The sequence below is a fragment of the Equus asinus genome, chromosome 13 (genome assembly GCF_041296235.1).
Source record: "Equus asinus isolate D_3611 breed Donkey chromosome 13, EquAss-T2T_v2, whole genome shotgun sequence".
NCBI classification, from domain to species: Eukaryota; Metazoa; Chordata; class Mammalia; order Perissodactyla; family Equidae; genus Equus; species Equus asinus.
The window spans coordinates 36,120,344-36,135,733 of NC_091802.1; the positions used below are offsets into that span (position 1 = coordinate 36,120,344).

Here is a 15,390-nt window from a genome sequence, read left to right on the forward strand (position 1 = left end):
ACGCAAAGAACACTGAAAACTCAACAGTAAAAAAAAGCTATCCAACTAGAAAATGGGTAAAAGACATGAAGAGATATTTTACCAAAGAGGATATACAGGTGGCAAATAAGCAGGTGCAAAGATAGCCAACATCATTAGCTAGAAGGAAAATGCATATTAAAATCACAGTCAGATATCACTATACACCTATCAGAATGGCAAAAATAAAAAATAGTGACAATACCAAATGCTGGCGAGGATGCTGGATCACTCATACATTGTTGGTGGGATTGTAAAAGGGTACAATCATTCTGGAAAACAGGTCATTTCTTTAAAAACTAAACAGGCAACTACCCTATGAGCCAGCAATTGCACTTCTGGGCAATTATTCCAAAGAAATGAAGAATTATGTTCCCAGAGAAATGAAGACCTATGTTCACACAAAAACCTATACATGAATGTTTATAGCAGCCTTATTCAAAAAAACTGGAAACAACCCAAATGTCCTTCAGTGGGTGAATGGTTAAACCAACTGTATATCCATGTCAAGAATATGACTCAACTTATACTATTTAGCAATTAAAAAAAGGAACTGTTGATACACAAAACAACCTGTATGAATCTCCAGAGAATTATGTTGCGTGAAAAAAACCAATCCCAAAAGGTTGTATGCTGTATGACTCCATTTATACAACATCTTGAAATTACAAAATCGTATAAATAGAGAACAGATTACAGATTGCTAGAGGTTGAGGAGCGGCTGGAGGCAGAAAAATGCCTATGGTTATGAAAGGGAAACTTGAAGGGCCCCTGCCAGGATGGAAATGTTCTGTATCCTGATTGTATCAATGTTAATATCCTGGTTGTGACACCGTACTACAGTTTTGCGAGATGTTATCATTAGGGGAAACTGGATAAAGGCTATATGGGATCTGTTTGTATTACTTCTTAAAACTGCATGTGAATGTACAATTATCTCAAAAAATTATTACCAAAAAATGTCCTTAGATTATAGAATATTGGGAACCACAAGGTGTCAGCGGGCTGCCCAGTTCAGTGGTCTTGAAGTCACCCTGTTCCCAACGCTCTCTGCTGGGATGGCCCCTTGACAAATTTGTAAGACCTATTCTGGGACCCCCACTTCTCAGCTTGCCTTCCTGCTGCCATACCCAAGAGGTGAAATACTGGACAGATAAGATCATGTCCTTTTCCCCATGGTTATCAAGGAAAGCTAAAACATTTAATGTATAACACACACTTTCATGAATTTTTGTCAGGATTAGTGGGTCATGTTTCCCAAAAGCATCCCTTTGTTTTTGAGTGAAAGAAGCCAGACACAAGAGTATATACTCTAAGATTCAAGAGGAGGCAAAATTAGCCTATGGAGATTAGAAATCAGAACTGTGGTAGCCTCTGGTTGGAGAAGGGAATTGACTGGAAAGAGGCACAAGAGAAATTTCTAGAGCTATGCTGTCTATATCGTAGCCACCAGTCATATGTGGCTGTGGAACACCTGAAATGTGGCTAGTCTGAATTGAGTGTTCTATGTTAAATATGTACCAGATTTGGAAGATTTTATGAAAAAAAAAGTAAAATATCTCATTAACAATTTTTAAAAGATTGACCACACGCTGAAATGATATTTTGGCTATACTAAGTTAAAGAAAATATATCATTAAAATTAATGTCACCTACTTCTTGTTATTTTTTTAATACGGCTACCAGAAAACAAAATTACATATGCGGCTCACATTATATTTCTATTGAACAGCACTGTTTAGAACGATGGACAAGTTCTATATCTTGAGGTATTGAGTAATGGGTGTATACATTTGTTAAAATTTATCAAACTACAGACTTAAGATTCGTGATTTTACTGTATGTAATTATACCATAAAGCCCCATGATCTTTCCACCACTCACCATAACCTTCCTGAAGGAGTCTACAGCCTACAAAGGACACAGGTGACAAAGAGCTCCCAAGTGGTGACAGCTACAATAAAGATTTGAGCAAGGTACTCTATTTTGGTGGAAGCTTCCATTCTTAGCATCTCAAATAAAACCACTGGTGTTTGTGTGTACCTAGAGACAGTACGCAGGAAATCATTATTGAGTCTAGCAAACTCAAGAAGACAGAGGACGTTTCTGAAAGCATGAAATACTTGGGGTTGGGAGGCATCCATGCTGCAGGTCTTCCCTTGGGCCACTTGTTCGGAGCCCCTGGGGAAAGCACACAGGCATCAGGGTGGGGGTTGATTCAGGGCACTTGCCCCTTGATGGGATCACTAAGGCACACACAAGGTCTAGGTCTTAGCTTTCAAGGGACAAAACCCTCGATGTTCTCTGTTCACTCACAGAGGACTAGAGAGAACACCGAGATTCAGGAGGTTAGGAGGCGTTCACAAGGGATCAAATACAGTCAGACTTCACGTAAGTATGAAGGCTTCATCTTGCAACCACAGCCCTCTCAGATTCAGGAATCAGGCTGGATGCCCAGCCTCCTTAGGAATCACAGAATGTCTGCAGAAATGAATGGAGAGTGCTTCTCGTCCAAGCGGCCTATTTTACAAAGAAACCAAGGTCCAGAGAGATTGAGTCATTTGCTCTAAAGCCCTACTGAGCTAGAAGTGGTAGGGCTGGGATTTGTTTCCCTGTCATCTGACTCCCACATGGAGAAACACTCCCATGCCAACGACATTCACAAAACATGATTCCCAAGCTAGAAAGACAACTTGTTTATTTCCCAAGGGAGAGGGACCTGGCAGAATTGTTGGTACCTGTCATTTCTCAGGACACTCCCCTCGCAAGGCCCACTCAAGAGATGAAATTACATGCTGTACTTTGGTTTGTTCAACATATGATCAGCGAAAAAAAAAAAACAAAAAACCCAGCCCTTTATCTCAACAGTCAGCATAAGCACAGGCCAGTCAATATACCCAGCCCCAGCCGGGTTCAGACAGTTGACCCTGCCAGAACTGTCTTCCTCCGACTCTACAGACAAGGTTACTAAAATGTAGGCCTTGGGGTCACGGTAGGAATTTGCAAGGCCATTGTTACATAAGCACTCATATTATACTCATATAATAGCCCATTACTACAATGGGTTGAAAATTTCCTGGGCACCAGGCTGTAGGTTAAGAATTTTCTTAGGTAACCTCATTTAACCCTCACAACACTCTTTACACATGAGAAAAGTCAAGTTCAACTAAGTCCCAAAGCTACCAGCTAGAAAGTGGTTCATTTGGACCCAGATTTTCTGGCTCCAAAGTTTCTGTCTGTAGATTGAATAAAGAAAATAATGTTGGGTAGATTAGGAGGGCTTCATACCCTCCTAAAGGCTTCTTACATCAATCTACAGCCCTATGGTTGGAGGGATCAGGCTCAAAGCCCAGCCTCTTTAGAAATCTTCCCTAATCCCATTTCCACCAATCAGATTCTTCCCAGCTTTGATTGACATTCTCCATGGTACAGCACCCTTTCTGCCTTGAATTGGAGAGTCTATGGCTTCCCCTATAGATCCCATTTAGGCAAAGAACTCAGTGGAAACGAGTTCATCCATCTTTGTACACCCCACTGCACCCTCCACAGCAGACTGCATACCTACTACGTGCAAGGCAGAAAAGGGTAACTAATACCAATTTGTACCATTTACTGATTACAATGCCCAAGTTTATGGTTTATTTTCCAGTGTTACATTTAGGCTGGAGGATGCCCTGTGTAATGTATAGGTATACCATTACCAAATCATTTATTAATCATCTTTGGGGGATTATGGGAAGTCTCTTTTCTGTAACTATTACAGTTTTCACCCAAAACATTTCCTGGCTTAACACAATCTTCTCATATAGGGACAGCATTTTATAGTTTCTGATACTGGTCCCATCTGACTACAGCTATCCCCCTGGAGGGTGGCCCATGAAGCCCACTTATGCCTCTGCCCCTACCATTAGCATCAACTCACTGGAGCCCAGCTCTGAGCACCACACCCAATTCCAAGAGGTTTAGGCCACTGTTCCTTCTGTCTTTCCCAGCTCCAAGTGCTCCCAAAACCCTGAATGCAGCTGCCTCACAGGCTAGCTTTAGAGGTCAGGAGGAAGCCTGCTCGTCTCGGGATCATCAAGGAGTCAGCATTGGATTCCTCTCTCCAAGGCTCCCTGAGGCCTCAGACTAGCCCATCCACCTTCCTCTGGGAAGGGGAGGTGTGGACAAGGGGAAGATGTTGGTGGTTTGGGAAACTTGGAGAGCAACGGACAGCTTCTTCTTTCCTTCTGGGGGAAAAGGCTCTGGACAGCCTTGACTTCGATGGAGAAGGGAGGATCCAGCAGATCCAAGGACTGGACTTCTGGCTGGGCAGAGGCTACCATCTTGGCAATTGGCCAAGAGAGAGAACCTGGTGCAAAAAGGAGGCCACTGAGGAGAGAATCCTTTCCTACTTTCATATCAGTTGGAATTCCTACTCAGACACCATGTGAAGGTTCTCAGGGAACAGCCCTGCCCCAAAGGAAAGGCAGAGAAGAGCAAGCCTTTGTCAATCCAGCAAGCAGGTAGCACAAGTGACACTTGCCAGGCTCAGAGGTTGGGTAAGGTACTCAAGATCATGCATCGAGTAGGTGGAGGAGCCAGGGCTGTGAGCCAAGGTAGTCTGGCTTCAAAGTTCTTGCTTTTTCCTAACAGGCAAGACTGGGGGTATGGGGAGTAACAGGCCTGGGGTGTTGGGCGGCAGGAAAGCAGGCTTTATGTGAATAGATCAGAAAGAGCAGAGAGCTGAAGTCCAGGAGCTTTCCACACCATGGCACTTGGAACATCGGGTAGTGATCAGCTTGACTCATCGTTTCCGCCCTAGACTACAAATTCCTAGAGGACTAGGTTCTATGGGTTCTATAGCCACAGCACCCACCAGGTGCTTGACATGACATGTTCTCAGGAATATCCGTTGAATGCTTGAGACTCTTGAGGTTTCTGAAGGAGAAAGTAGGAGTGAAATCAGGCCAAACCACCATAATCAGCAGGTAATGGTTCAAGCACAAGGAATGGAAGGAATTAGGCCAAATGCTCAGGAAGTCTTATCCCTGGACAAACAGATCTCCTCCCCACACTAAGTCAGACTTCCTCTGAGGCCTGGTGCCCCTATTCTGAGGTTGCGGGCCTGTAACAGGTAAGGGACCTGCTTTGCTTATCCACAAAGAAGTCAAAGGTCAGGCATGTTGCCATGTAGCGAGAGGTAGCCTAAACACGGTACAAAAGTGTAGCATCATGAAACATGTACACTTTTGGAGGTAACTTTTCTTAGAGCCCTCACAGTCTAAGGGGGTCCCCAGGAGTCCAGAGGTGGGGCTTGGAGGCTAGTGGGTAGCGATGGCGGAGCTTGCCTAGGGAGGACCTGGGAGGTAACGAGTGACAGAGCTAGAAGAGAACCCAGCTCTTTTCATCAGAGTCCCATCACCTAATCAGCCTTCAGCCATTGGGTTTTAGAAAACGAGGCATAGCAATCTGAAAGCCTTGCATGCTTTCTAGTTTTCGGGAACCAGCAGGTTCAAAACATTGTGATCTTGGAGTTCTAGTCAAAAGAGGAGTTTGCATCTCTCTCCAACTCCCCACAACCAAAATTTTTTTTTTTTTTAAACCAAACAGTTCTCTCATTTGAGAAGATTCTTTGGCTTCTCCTCACTTTTCCATGCCCAGGCAGGCCCACACCTCACCTGGTGTCCAAAAACCATGTCCTGACCCCAGACTTAGTCCCTGACCCATGTGGGTGGCAGGATAGGCTCAGCGCTGTGCAGGCCCCCCCACCCCCACCCTCCGGTGCCGAAGATAACAACCACCACTGAAAACATCAGTGGGGGACCTCAACTCTGCTTAACCAGTACACTTTCACATTTGCAAACTTACAGGAAGGCAGCGTTACTTATGATACTGCTATAGAGGCAGCAAAGCTACTGGGAACACATCCTCCACCAGCCAGCCCCGATCCCACCCTTTTGCACTGAGGACAGAAGAAAACAGGCCCAGTAGGTAGCAAGGAGCAAAAGCAGTGTTTGTCAGCAGCTGGTGAGAAGGGAGACTGCTGAGCTCAGCAGCCTGGGAAGGGGCAAGATGGGGCTGAAGATCTGTAAGTTTATCCCTGAAGGGGGTCCAGCTCAGAGGCAGTGTCCTGGGGACAGAGACGAGGCCTGCCCTGCCCCTCCCCCTCAAGCTAGACTGCTAAAGGCCCACACTCCTGGTCCCGTGAAGGGAAGAATCTAGAGTCCTAGACCAGAACCCGCACTCAGGGCAGGGTCACTGCCAGCCCCGAGCCGCAGCCCCAATCTGCGTGGGCCAGGCCAGCATTTCCTGTTGCCTAGGTGCTAGACGCGGGTTACCTACTCCCCAGAGCGCGCCATCCAGACGTGCGGCAGCCGTGGGCCTCCCAGCCCGAGTGGGATCGGCCCCCAGCGAAGCTCTGCAGGACCCCGAAGAGCCCCTCTCGGGGGACTGACCCGTCCCCTCTGTTCCCCGGTCCGCATACCTGAGGGGACGGACGCCCTGCCACCTCGCTTCCTGCCAACCCCGGGAGAGGACAGCCCGGGCCCCCAGCACCCCTGGGCTCCGGGCGCACAGCCTCCCGAGGCGTAGCATCCAGACGTAGACAGCCATGGCTCGCTAGGCCCCGCGACCCAGCCGGAGTAAACTTTTGAAGTGAGCCGAGGCGGGGCGAGCGCGGAGCAGGCGGGGAGGCGGGGAGGGTCGCCTCTGCCTATGGGGTGCGGAGGACTCGGTCCTGGCGGGGCGGGGCGGGGCGGGGCGGGGTGAGGCGTGGAGGAAGGGACTCCGCGCCGGGCACCTTCCTCTCGGACCCGAGGCCCTCCCCCTCCTGCCCTCGTAGAATTGCCCTGATTTCCCTCGGGATCCGAAGGCTCCGGCTGCAGCCCAAGGCAGATCTCCTCTTCCAACCACCGGGAACCTGGGTTTGGGGGCGCAAGAGCTTGCTTCTTGATTTCGTAGAGGGGCTGCTAGCGGTGCGTGACTGCGGGGCGGGCTGCGAGGCCCAGACGCGTCCACACCCGGAGCCAGGTTTAGCGCGCGGGTCACGTGCTGGCCCCCCGGGGTTGCTAGCCCGAGGCCAGGGGAGCCGGCGCTAAGCGCCCCTGGGGCGTGCCAGCTGGAGCAGAGGGCTGGCGGCAGGTGGGGAGGCAGCCAGGACAAAGGGTGCGGCGGGGGAGCCTTCTCGGGGGCCCGCGGGGGTGGGCCGAGTCCCGGCTGCGGCCAGAGGTCAGCGTCAGAAGGGACGCCAGTTGGTAGCCCCATCTCCCACGCAGCAGCTCCCATCCCTCCTCCTGGGCCTCTGCCTTGCCCTGCCGTGCACCATAAGGTGGAGTCAGGGATTGGAACCTGTGTTTCTCATCCCCGTCTACCGGCCCTAGCTCAGCGGGCCCAGGTCCCTTGCGCTGCCCTGGGCGCAAACATAGGACCTTACGGAAGGCTCAGCCCACTGTCCTTCTCGCTCTCCCTCCAGCCCTCCTTATGGTCCCCTGAGGCCCAGGTGTGGGTGCGGTGCTAGGACCTGGACAGAGCTTCAGGAGTACTGACTGCCCATCTTTGGTGCTGGCTGGGAAAGGTGGCCCTGGGCACATGTGCCAGATTCACATGGAGTCGGTCCAGCCTTGACCCTTCCTCCAGAGGAGGAGGGGGAGACCAATGGGGGAAAGGCCCTGGCAGGGTGACCTCCCTTCTCCTGACCCAGAGGTGGTGATGTAGGCTGGGCCAGGCAGAAGGCCTGGCTAAGCGTGGTGCCTGGCATGAGAAGACCTTTGCCCTTATCTGGGAACTCTGGCTCCTGTGAGGTCGTGAGGAGACTGCGCTGCTCCTCTTTGTGATCCTAAGAGTGACAGCGGATCCCCCTGAAACCCTGGTTCCTGGGGAGAATCTCCACACTTCAAATTGTGTGTCTAAGGGGTGGGAAGGAAAACAGAGAAGCAGAGAGATTATGAAGAGCTGGGCTTGCAATGGCATGCCTTCCTAATTAGACTAACTCACTGACTCTGAGCCTGGGCCAGAAATGTGGGGCCCTGGGGTGTCTCCAAGTCCAGGGTATGAGCCCTGCGTGGCAGGTTCTGCCACTACCTTGCTGGGTGACCTTGGGAAGTCCTTTGTCCCTCTCAGGGCCTGTGAAGTGAGGCATGGAGACTGATCTCACAGGCCCCTCCACTTTCCTCGCTAGTTTGAAGGTCAGCCTGGAAGAAGGGAGGAATGAGTTGCTCCTTGGACTTTGATCCAGCCTCGGCTCTCCACACTCTGGCTTTCCTGACTTCCCAGACACACACGCGTGAAATCATGGCCTCCAGTTTCAGGATGATCTCCCACCTGTCAGGCTCTTCAAGGATGCAGTTTCTGGCCCTCACAATCACCCTGCAAGGGACAGGTGTGCCTTGGAATGTGTCCCTGTTTTCATGGATGAAGAAACTGAGAGCTAGAGAGGTTCAGCTACTTGCCCAAGGTCAAGGTGGGCACAGTGAACACAGGCCAAGGGTCTTCCCATACTCAACTTTGTGGCTTTGGGCGAGGCCACTCCAGCCTCAGTCATAGTCTTTATAATGGGCATAATAATACCAGCCTCATGCGGAGGGTTGGGGTGAGGATTGAGCAACGTGGCACAGAACTGGCACTTGGCCAGCTTTCAGTGATTGTTTCTTTCTCTATCCTCTCCTTCCTCCTGTGTCTACACTCAGACCTTCCTCTGTGTTAGGTGTTGCAAACCATTTATAGGAGGAGGAATTAGTTTTCATCTCTGCAAAGCCTTCAGAGGGCTGGTAGGCACTGGTTCCATGGAGAGGGAGGAGGGCTGGGAGAAAGGGGAGTGACGAGGCCTCACTTGGGAGTTCCTGAGTCCCAGTAGCAGATCATGTTGACCAGAATTCTTGGGGACCACTTTGAAGGAGAGGGAGCAGGGCACACCGGCCATCCAGGTAGCTTCAACTTTCCTCCCTCTCCCTTCACCAACTCCACTCCTCACTGCTCCCCAAGGGGCTTTCCGCCCAAGTGGAGCACATGTGCTGCATGCTGCACACGGTCCCTGGGATTTTGCTTATGCCATTGTCTACCCTCAGAAAGCCCTCAGTCCCTCCCCTTTGCCAATATCCTTCCCTTCTGTGCTTCAAAAATGAGCTTAAAGTGTAAACACCATTTGTTGACTTTTTAAATTCTTAGATCAGTCTACGAATAAAGTCCAGAAGACTTTGTCACAACTAGGGAACAGAGTTGAAATGCTGTGAACCTTGGAAGTCACACCTGACAGTAGGTGAGGACAAGAGATGGGGAGTGGAGGCAAATGTTCTTACCTTAGAAACTGAGATGTCGAGAGATCCTGTCCACCAATGATGGAACATGAAATCAAAGAGTATGCTATTTAAAGTTACAAAGTTATTTAAAGTGTATTTACAAAGTATTTAAAGTTATTTAAAGTGTATGTACAAAAATAACAATAAACTATATTAGGAGGACTTGAGGAGGAGAGGTGGGAGTGCAAATCCTTACCTATCAAGTGGGAAAACAAGAAATGGCTCAATAAGTATATTATTTAGAAGTAAATAACAGAAGAAGATAAAACAGAAATGGTTAAAATAGTTCAAAATGGTTCCCTTTGGACTTGAATAGACATTTCTCCAAAGAAGATATACGAATGGCTAACAAACACAAGAAAAGATGCTCAACATCACTAGTCATTAGGGAAATGCAAATCAAAACCACAATGAGATACCACCTCATACCTATTAGGATGGTTACTATTGGGGCCGGCCCTGGGGCCGAGTGGTTAAGTTTGTGCGCTCCGCTTTGGTGGCCCAGGGTTTTGCTGGTTCGGATCCTGGGCAGGGACCTAGCACCGCTCGTCAAGTCATGCTGAGGCGGCATCCCACATAGCAGAGCCAGAAGGACCTACAACTAGAATATACAACTATGTACTGGGGTGCTTTTAGGAGAAGAAGAAGAAGAAAAAAAAGAAGATTGGCAACAGATGTTAGCTCAGGTGCCAATCTTAAAAAAAAAAAAGGTGCAATAGAGATGTGGTAAGTCAGGGGAAAGTCTCCAAATTTGTTTTTTTTTGTTTTTTTTTTTTTAAAGATTTTATTTTTTCCTTTTTCTCCCCAAAGCCCCCCGGTACATAGTTGTATATTCTTCGTTGTGGGTCCTTCTAGTTGTGGCGTGTGGGACTCTGCCTCAGCGTAGTTTGATGAGCAGTGCCATGTCAGCGCCCAGGATTCGAAGCAACGAAACACTGGGCCGCCTGCAGCGGAGCGCACGAACTTAACCACTCGGCCACGGGGCCAGCCCCTCCAAATTTGTTTTTTTAAAAAAAGGCAGTTACTATCAACAAAACAGAAAACAACAACTGTTGGTGAGGATGTGGAGAAATTGGAACCAAAGTGCATTGCTGATCGGAATGTGAAATTGTTCAGCCACTGTGGGAGACTGTAGGGCAGTTCCTCAAAAAATTCACAACAGAATTACCACATGATCCAGAAACTCCACTTCTGGGCATCTACCCCAGAGAGTTCAAAGTAGGGGTTGAACAGACATTTATACACCAGTGTTCATAGTGGCATTATTCACAACAGCCAAAAGGCAGAGACAACCCAAATGTCCATCAATCAACGAACGGATAAACAGAATGTGGTATATTTCTATATATACAATAGAATATTATTCAGCCTCATAAAAAAAGGAAATTCTGACACATGCTACAACAGGGATGGACCTCAAAGACATTATGCTGAGTGAAATAAACCAGACACAAGGACAAATACTGTATGATTCCACTTATATGAGGTCCCTAGTGTAGTTAAATTCATAGAGGCAGGAAGTAGAATGGTGGTTACCGAGGGCTGGGAGATGGGGAATGGGTAGTATTTTTTGTATGTGGGCACAGAGCTTTAGTTTGGGAAGATGAAAAAGTTCTGGACATGTATGATGGTGATAGTTGCTCAACACTGTGAATGTACTTAATGCCACTGAACTGTATACTTAAAAATGGTAAAAATTTTTTTTTTTTTGAGGAAGATTAGCCCTGAGCTAACTGCTGCCAATCCTCCTCTTTTTGCTGAGGAAGACTGGCCCTGAGCTAACATACACGCCCATCTTCCTCTACTTGATACGTGGGACGCCTACCACAGCATGGCTTTTGCTAAGCGGTGCCATGTCCGCACCCAGGATCCGAACCGGGGAACCCCGGGCCTCCGAGAAGGGGAATGTGCGAACTTAACCACTGCGCCACCGGGCCGGCCCCAAAAATGGTAAATTTTGTTTATATCTATTTTGCCACATACATACAAAAAATGTTCTCTGTAGAGCATGGGACTGCGAGGAAGGGTGGGGCAGAGAACTGCTGCTTTTTGTTAAAAAGCCTTTTTCTTGTCTTATTTTCCTACAACAGGGTACATGTTTTATCTTGATACAGTGTTTTCTTTACAGGCCGAGGGAGGCATCCTGGCTTGTGCCATTGATCATTTACAGGGACCAGCATGTTTTGTGAGGTTTTTACTGTAAAGCAAATTGTGCAAAGGGCTTCCACTGCCCTTCAGTCAGTCATGGAGTCAGATCTGGGAAGAGGCCAGCTCTGCTTTTTCTCTCAATGACCTTGAGCATGTTTCTTTTCCTGTGTAATGTTTCATAGCTCTTTGTTGTGTTTGACTGTTTCCAAGTAGTGTATGAAAAATGTCCCTTTTAAAGAATTTTCTTCATTGTGTGTCTGAGATGGGAGCTGTCTAGTAAATGCAGTGGTCATGAAGGGGAGGTGGGAAAAAAGGAGAGCATGCTGGTAACCACATAAAGAAGACGGGAGAGGAGGATGAGGGAGGACTTTTAATTTTGAAGGAAGATGTGACAGTGACCTAGAACATAATGCTTACACTCTGCCAATCAGATCCAGTAGCCAGTACCCTCTGTGGAAAAAAAAACAAGGCTGATAAAAATGGTTCTAAAAACGGATGTTTCTGATTTTCAAACTGAAAGTGAAAATAAGGAACTTGTTGTGAACCGCTTTGTAGAGCAAAATTATTTTGATCAGAACTAATAACTGATGGCAGACACAGGCGGATGTGATCTTCGACAATCAGTATTTTCTTGCCAACAGCTCAAAATTGAAAAACTAAATAAGCTGCAATCCTAGCAGCTGCAAAAGGCTGTGAAAGCCTTGCTTTCGTAAAGAGCTTAGGACAAAAATCTTTCTTTGGGTGATGTGGTTTTTAACTTTTCTTGGGCCAAAGTCAACAGCTAAAGTCAACTGTGAAGTCCTGGATAAAGACTCAGTGTTATCAGATCAAACGGTAATTTATCTTCCTTGACTCATTCATTGGCTCAACAGACATTCATTGAGTGTCTACTTGGTACCAGGAACAATGCTGGGCCCTCAGGCTGGTGATACAAATCTCCAGACATGATCTGCCCTCAGAGAGCTCACTGTCTTGTAGAGAACACCAACCGTGAGACTGACGATGGCAGGCAGTGTGGTCAGTGCTGCGGGAGACAGGCTCCTACCCTAGGTGTATCGCAGAAGGTCTCCTAGAGATCTGAGCCGAGTCCTGAGAAATGAGTAATATATTCGTTTCCTATTACTACTGGAATAAACTGCACAAATTTAGTGGCTTAACAATGATAGAAGTTTATTCTCTTACAGTTCTGGAGGCCAGAAGTCTGAGTGAGTCCTATGTGACTAAAATCAAGTGTGGGCAGGGATAGTCCTTTCTAGAGCCTCCAAGGGAGAATCACTCCTTGTCTCTTCCAGCTTCTGATGGCTCCAAGCTGTCCTTGGCTTGTGGCCACATCACCCTCATCTCTGCCTCTGTGGTCACATTCCCTCCTCTTCTGTGTCCAGTCTCTCTCTACCTTTCTTATAAAGACACTTGTTATTACATATAGGGCCCACCTGAAGAATCCTGGATAATCTCTCCATCTCAAGATCCTTGACTTAGTTACATCTGAAAAATTCCTTTTGCCATATAAGGGAACGTATTCACAGGTCCTGGGAATGAGGACACGGATATCCTTGGGAGCTGTTATGCAGCCCATCACGGATAGGATTGGGAGGGGAAACTGTGGACAGCCAAGGGATATGGTAGGAGGATCTTATATAATGAGACTGGGGAGAAAGTGTATGTGAAGGCAGAGAGCATGTATATTCTGGAAGTTGCTAGTAGTTTTCTTAGGGGAACAAAAGTGCTTTTTGCGGAGTAGTGAGAGATAAGGCACAGCCTTCCTTATGAGAGAGACAAGCAGGGCATATGTTGTAATGCTTACGGATTTTATTCTCAGCCAGCCCTTAGCTAGTGTGGCATATGGTGGGTACTCAGTACTTTGGGCGATTTGAGTCAAATGAATGACTAAAACAAGTAATATTCGTAGAATGCCTACTGTACATTTTTTGGAGGTATAAATATTAAAAAGGATCTCCATTTGGTGGGATTCAAGGCCTGTGATGAAGAAGTGAGGCCTTTCAGGCCTGGGCTGTGTGTTAGGATACTTCCAGATACTGGCACCACGACCTTAGCTAATCCATCTTGCCACTCTGCCATTCTCGGTGTACAGGCAGTGCTTTCCCTCATGGACTCGTCATGGCAGTTCCAGGCATCACACACAGACAGAACCAGCAAAAAGCATGGCAGCCTTTGATTAGCAAGGAAAGGCTTTCTCTGAACCCCCCCAGCAGACTCCCCAGGGTTCTATCATTGTTATCCTTGCCGACATCTCTAATGCAAAGCAGGGCATAGTGCTACAGCCTGGGGTAGCCAGAAAGTATCAGCAGCAATAGCTCACTTTTGGTCGGAGTGATCAGGCAAGTATTTCTGGAGAAGGTGGCATCTAGACTGGGCCTTGAAGGATCAAGTGACCTTGGAAGGAAGGAAAGCGCATTCCAAGCTGCATAGCATGAGCAAAAAAGGAGGAGGAGGGAACAAACAAGAGGAAACAAGTTGAATGGTTTTACAGGAATCATTTTTTGAGTGCCTTCTAGAGACTTGGAACCCTGTGTATTTTTTCCCATTTAATCCTTATTAAAACTATAGCTTCCTCTATAGATGGAAATTTATGACTGAGGAAATCCAGGCTTGGAGAAATTAGGTAATGTGTCCAAAGTTGGCAGAACCATGATTTGATCTCGTTTGTCTCCAACATATGGTGATTTTACCCATTTGTTCATTCATTGTTTATTTATTTATATTAAACTTGTCTACATTATAATTTATTACAAAAGAAATACATGCACCTTATAACAAATATTCAAGGTAAGCAAGGTTAAAAGTGTGGATATTCTTCCATAACTTTCCTAGGCTCATACAAACATGTAGACACATGTATGTATTTCTCCATCCTCCCTTTTATATATATATGTATATTTTAAAGATTTTACTTATTTATTTATTTATTTTTCCTTCTTCCCCAAAGCCCCCAGTACATAGTTGTATATTTTAGTTGTGGGTCCTTCTAGTTGTGGCACATGGGACACTGCCTCAGCATGGCTTGATGAGCGGTGCAAGGTTCATGCCCAGGATCTGAACCAGTGAAACCTTGGGCCGCTGAAGCAGAGCACACGAACTTAACCACTCAGCCGTGGGGCCGGCCCCTATACATTTTTTCAAAAAAACAAGATCAGGCTGGACAACTGATGAAGGTCCATAAATTAGATAGTAATATTGATCAGTATTAATTTGTTGAGTTTGGTAATTATCTTGTGGTTATATAAGAGATTTCCTTGGGAGATACACACTGGTATATTTAGGGATAAAGGAGCATTTGTCTGAAACATACACTTAAATAGTTCAGAAATATGTGTATATTTCTGTAGTAAAATGTTAACAGTTGGGAAATCTAGGTGAAGGGTATCCAGGAATTCTTCCTTCTATTCTTGCAACTTTTCTGTAAGTCTGAAATAATGTCAAAACAAAGATTTCTTTAAAAATGAGATCATGCCATGCATTTTACCCAATGCCTTGCATTTCTTACTTGACCATCTACAATAAACATTTTTTCCAGGTAAATACATATGATTCTAATCATTCTCTAATGGCTGCATAACGTTCCACTGGATAAATATATTCTAATTTATTCAACTACTCTCCTTTTGATGGATTTGACTTTAAATGCCATCTTAATTTTATATTAAAGACTCATATACATTTCCACATGTTTCCAGACTCTCTGTGTTGTTCACTGATACCTGTCTCTGGCAATGCTAGACTGTTTTGAGTTTTATTCTCATATCTGATTGGACAGGACCCTTATTGCTATTTTTTTATTTCATGAAGTGTTCTTGGCAATTCTTGTACACTTATCCTTCCATATAAATTTGATTTCTTCCCTCATATATGGATTTTCAGATCACTTTTTTTCTCAATGTTTTTTATTGTGGTCATAATAGCTTATAACATAGTGAGATTTCAGTTGTAC

The 15,390-nt window shown here is 46.4% G+C and overlaps 1 protein-coding gene and 1 long non-coding RNA gene across 4 annotated transcripts in view; one reads left to right on the top strand and one right to left on the bottom strand.

Moving 5' to 3' along the window:
* ACSF2 (acyl-CoA synthetase family member 2) overlaps window positions 1-7,001 on the bottom strand; it is a 31,224-nt gene extending 24,223 nt beyond the window's left edge. Inside the window, exon 1 of one of the 2 annotated variants that reach the window (XM_044744864.2) lies at window positions 6,485-7,001. In XM_044744864.2, the coding sequence (XP_044600799.1) occupies window positions 6,485-6,612 (128 nt within the window). In that variant the 5' untranslated portion in view covers window positions 6,613-7,001. The remainder of the gene's footprint in view (window positions 1-6,484) is intronic. The other variant, XM_014833639.3, reaches the window with a different exon arrangement.
* Window positions 6,838-11,243, top strand: LOC123276044 (uncharacterized). Of its 2 annotated transcripts, XR_011493794.1 has the most exons (4): window positions 6,838-6,974; window positions 8,177-8,377; window positions 9,163-9,253; window positions 11,011-11,243. It is a non-coding gene; the product is annotated as an uncharacterized lncRNA (long non-coding RNA). The 2 variants fall into 2 exon arrangements; XR_006512287.2 differs by lacking the exon at window positions 6,838-6,974 and having other exon boundaries at window positions 8,322-8,458; window positions 11,011-11,145.
* The last annotated feature ends 4,147 nt before the right edge of the window (window positions 11,244-15,390 follow it).